The sequence below is a fragment of the Cyprinodon variegatus genome, unplaced genomic scaffold (assembly GCF_000732505.1).
Source record: "Cyprinodon variegatus isolate N-32 unplaced genomic scaffold, C_variegatus-1.0 Scaffold428, whole genome shotgun sequence".
NCBI lineage: Eukaryota > Metazoa > Chordata > Actinopteri > Cyprinodontiformes > Cyprinodontidae > Cyprinodon > Cyprinodon variegatus.
Window position 1 is genome coordinate 391,729 of NW_015150881.1, and position 1,570 is coordinate 393,298.

The 1,570-nt window shown below is 42.5% G+C and overlaps 1 protein-coding gene across 1 annotated transcript in view; it reads right to left on the reverse strand.

Annotated features, from left to right (window-relative positions):
* The window catches only part of kiaa0368 (KIAA0368 ortholog), a 26,413-nt gene that overhangs the window by 13,332 nt on the left and 11,511 nt on the right, over positions 1-1,570 (reverse strand). The window contains exons 12-18 of the mRNA XM_015388560.1: positions 1,422-1,471; positions 1,279-1,345; positions 1,079-1,201; positions 890-993; positions 635-758; positions 479-559; positions 193-400 (exon numbers count right to left, since the gene is read on the reverse strand). Of these exons, the coding sequence (XP_015244046.1) occupies positions 193-400; positions 479-559; positions 635-758; positions 890-993; positions 1,079-1,201; positions 1,279-1,345; positions 1,422-1,471 (757 nt within the window). The remainder of the gene's footprint in view (positions 1-192; positions 401-478; positions 560-634; positions 759-889; positions 994-1,078; positions 1,202-1,278; positions 1,346-1,421; positions 1,472-1,570) is intronic.

Here is a 1,570-nt window from a genome sequence, read left to right on the forward strand (position 1 = left end):
TTGTTATATTTAGGTTTGGAAAGAACGGAAATATAACAAACTAAGAGGGAGTGAATAATGACATTGGTTGTGTTCAAGCAACCAAAGTTAGTTTAGAGAAAAAAAAAATCAGACAAAAACATAAAAATAAACATGTTTTTGGTATGAATAACACCTTTCATTACCCATCCTAGTCCTAATCAAATATCTCACCTCCCACAGCAGAGAGAAGCTGCTGCAGAAGATCCATATAAACATGTACAGGATTCGCCTCCAGGCCCTTTGGCACAGGTTCAGCTGAGAGCAGAGAGTGGACATAGCGCCCGATAGCAGGAGCATCGTCCTGCATGTCCAACAAGCGGGTGGACATGGGCCTGGCACCGGCACTGTGAGCCAGACACATCCTCAGGTACAACATGATCTAAAAAGAGCACAAGAAATGCTGTAAGAAGACGACTCCTATGGTTTTATCCAGTTAAAAAACTTTATTGTGATTTACCTCTCCAAATGCAGATGGGTTAAATGGAATTGTGGAGGTTCCCACAATATACTTTGCAGGGGTTTTAATCCTCTGAGCTGCCTGTGAAAAATACAAGAGTACAGAGAGTCACTGGGTGAGAGTCTAGGGGTGTTTGTATGACGGGCTGAGACCCACTTTTTCCTGGATGTAGGAGACCATGTCATTGAAGGACGGCATTGGCTTTGATCCCTCCTTCTCGGAGTTCTTTGAAGGAAAACCCCTCAGCACCCTTTGTGCTTCTGCAGACACTTCCTCCCTCCTACAACACAGAGAATAAATCAATCTTACAGAGCACCAAAATAAACCAGACACACTCATTTCAATCTATCCAGTAACTTTCTCCGAGTTCTAAATAGTTCCATAAAATCCATTGTGATAGTTCGAACTTACGGGTCTCCAGCAGCTAACAGCAGCAGGTATCTGGATGGGACGTGGTCTGGAGCAAACACCGTACTGGCAAACTTCATGGCCACCTGTCGAACCTGCACCTCCGGCTGTAGCAGAACAACAAGCGGCAAGTTTTAGCTTACTAAACTAAGTGAATCCAACCCCCTTCTATTCTTGTTGAGGTATACTTACCTTTGAAATGTATGCAGCCACCAGGGCTTCCATTAGGTTCAGCAGAGCGCCCTGCAGGTTTGCATAAGCTCCTACCATCATGGATAAAGCTTCTTGAATGGCGAGGCGAACATCTGGCTCCTCCTGTGAGAGCAGGTATACGATCAAACTAAAGTCCTAAAGAGTTTATCTCCGACTTTTACTAAATGTATTCGACTAACCTTACACATGGACTCAAAAAACTGCTGCACAAGAGCAATGTCCTTTGTGAAAAGCTGAGGCATGCGACTGAAACAAATAACATAAATAATTTTTATTTTGCTTGATTTTAAATAGCGGTAAAATTACGGGAGGTTAGTTATACCTGGAGAGCTTCCCAACAGCAGAGTAGGCAACACACAATAACTTAGGATCCTGCAAAGAGATGCAACAGAATGAAACTTTAGCGGATGACTGGAATGGAATTAGAGCTTTTTGCTTTATAATATCAGCCAGTTATAAAAAAAAAATATA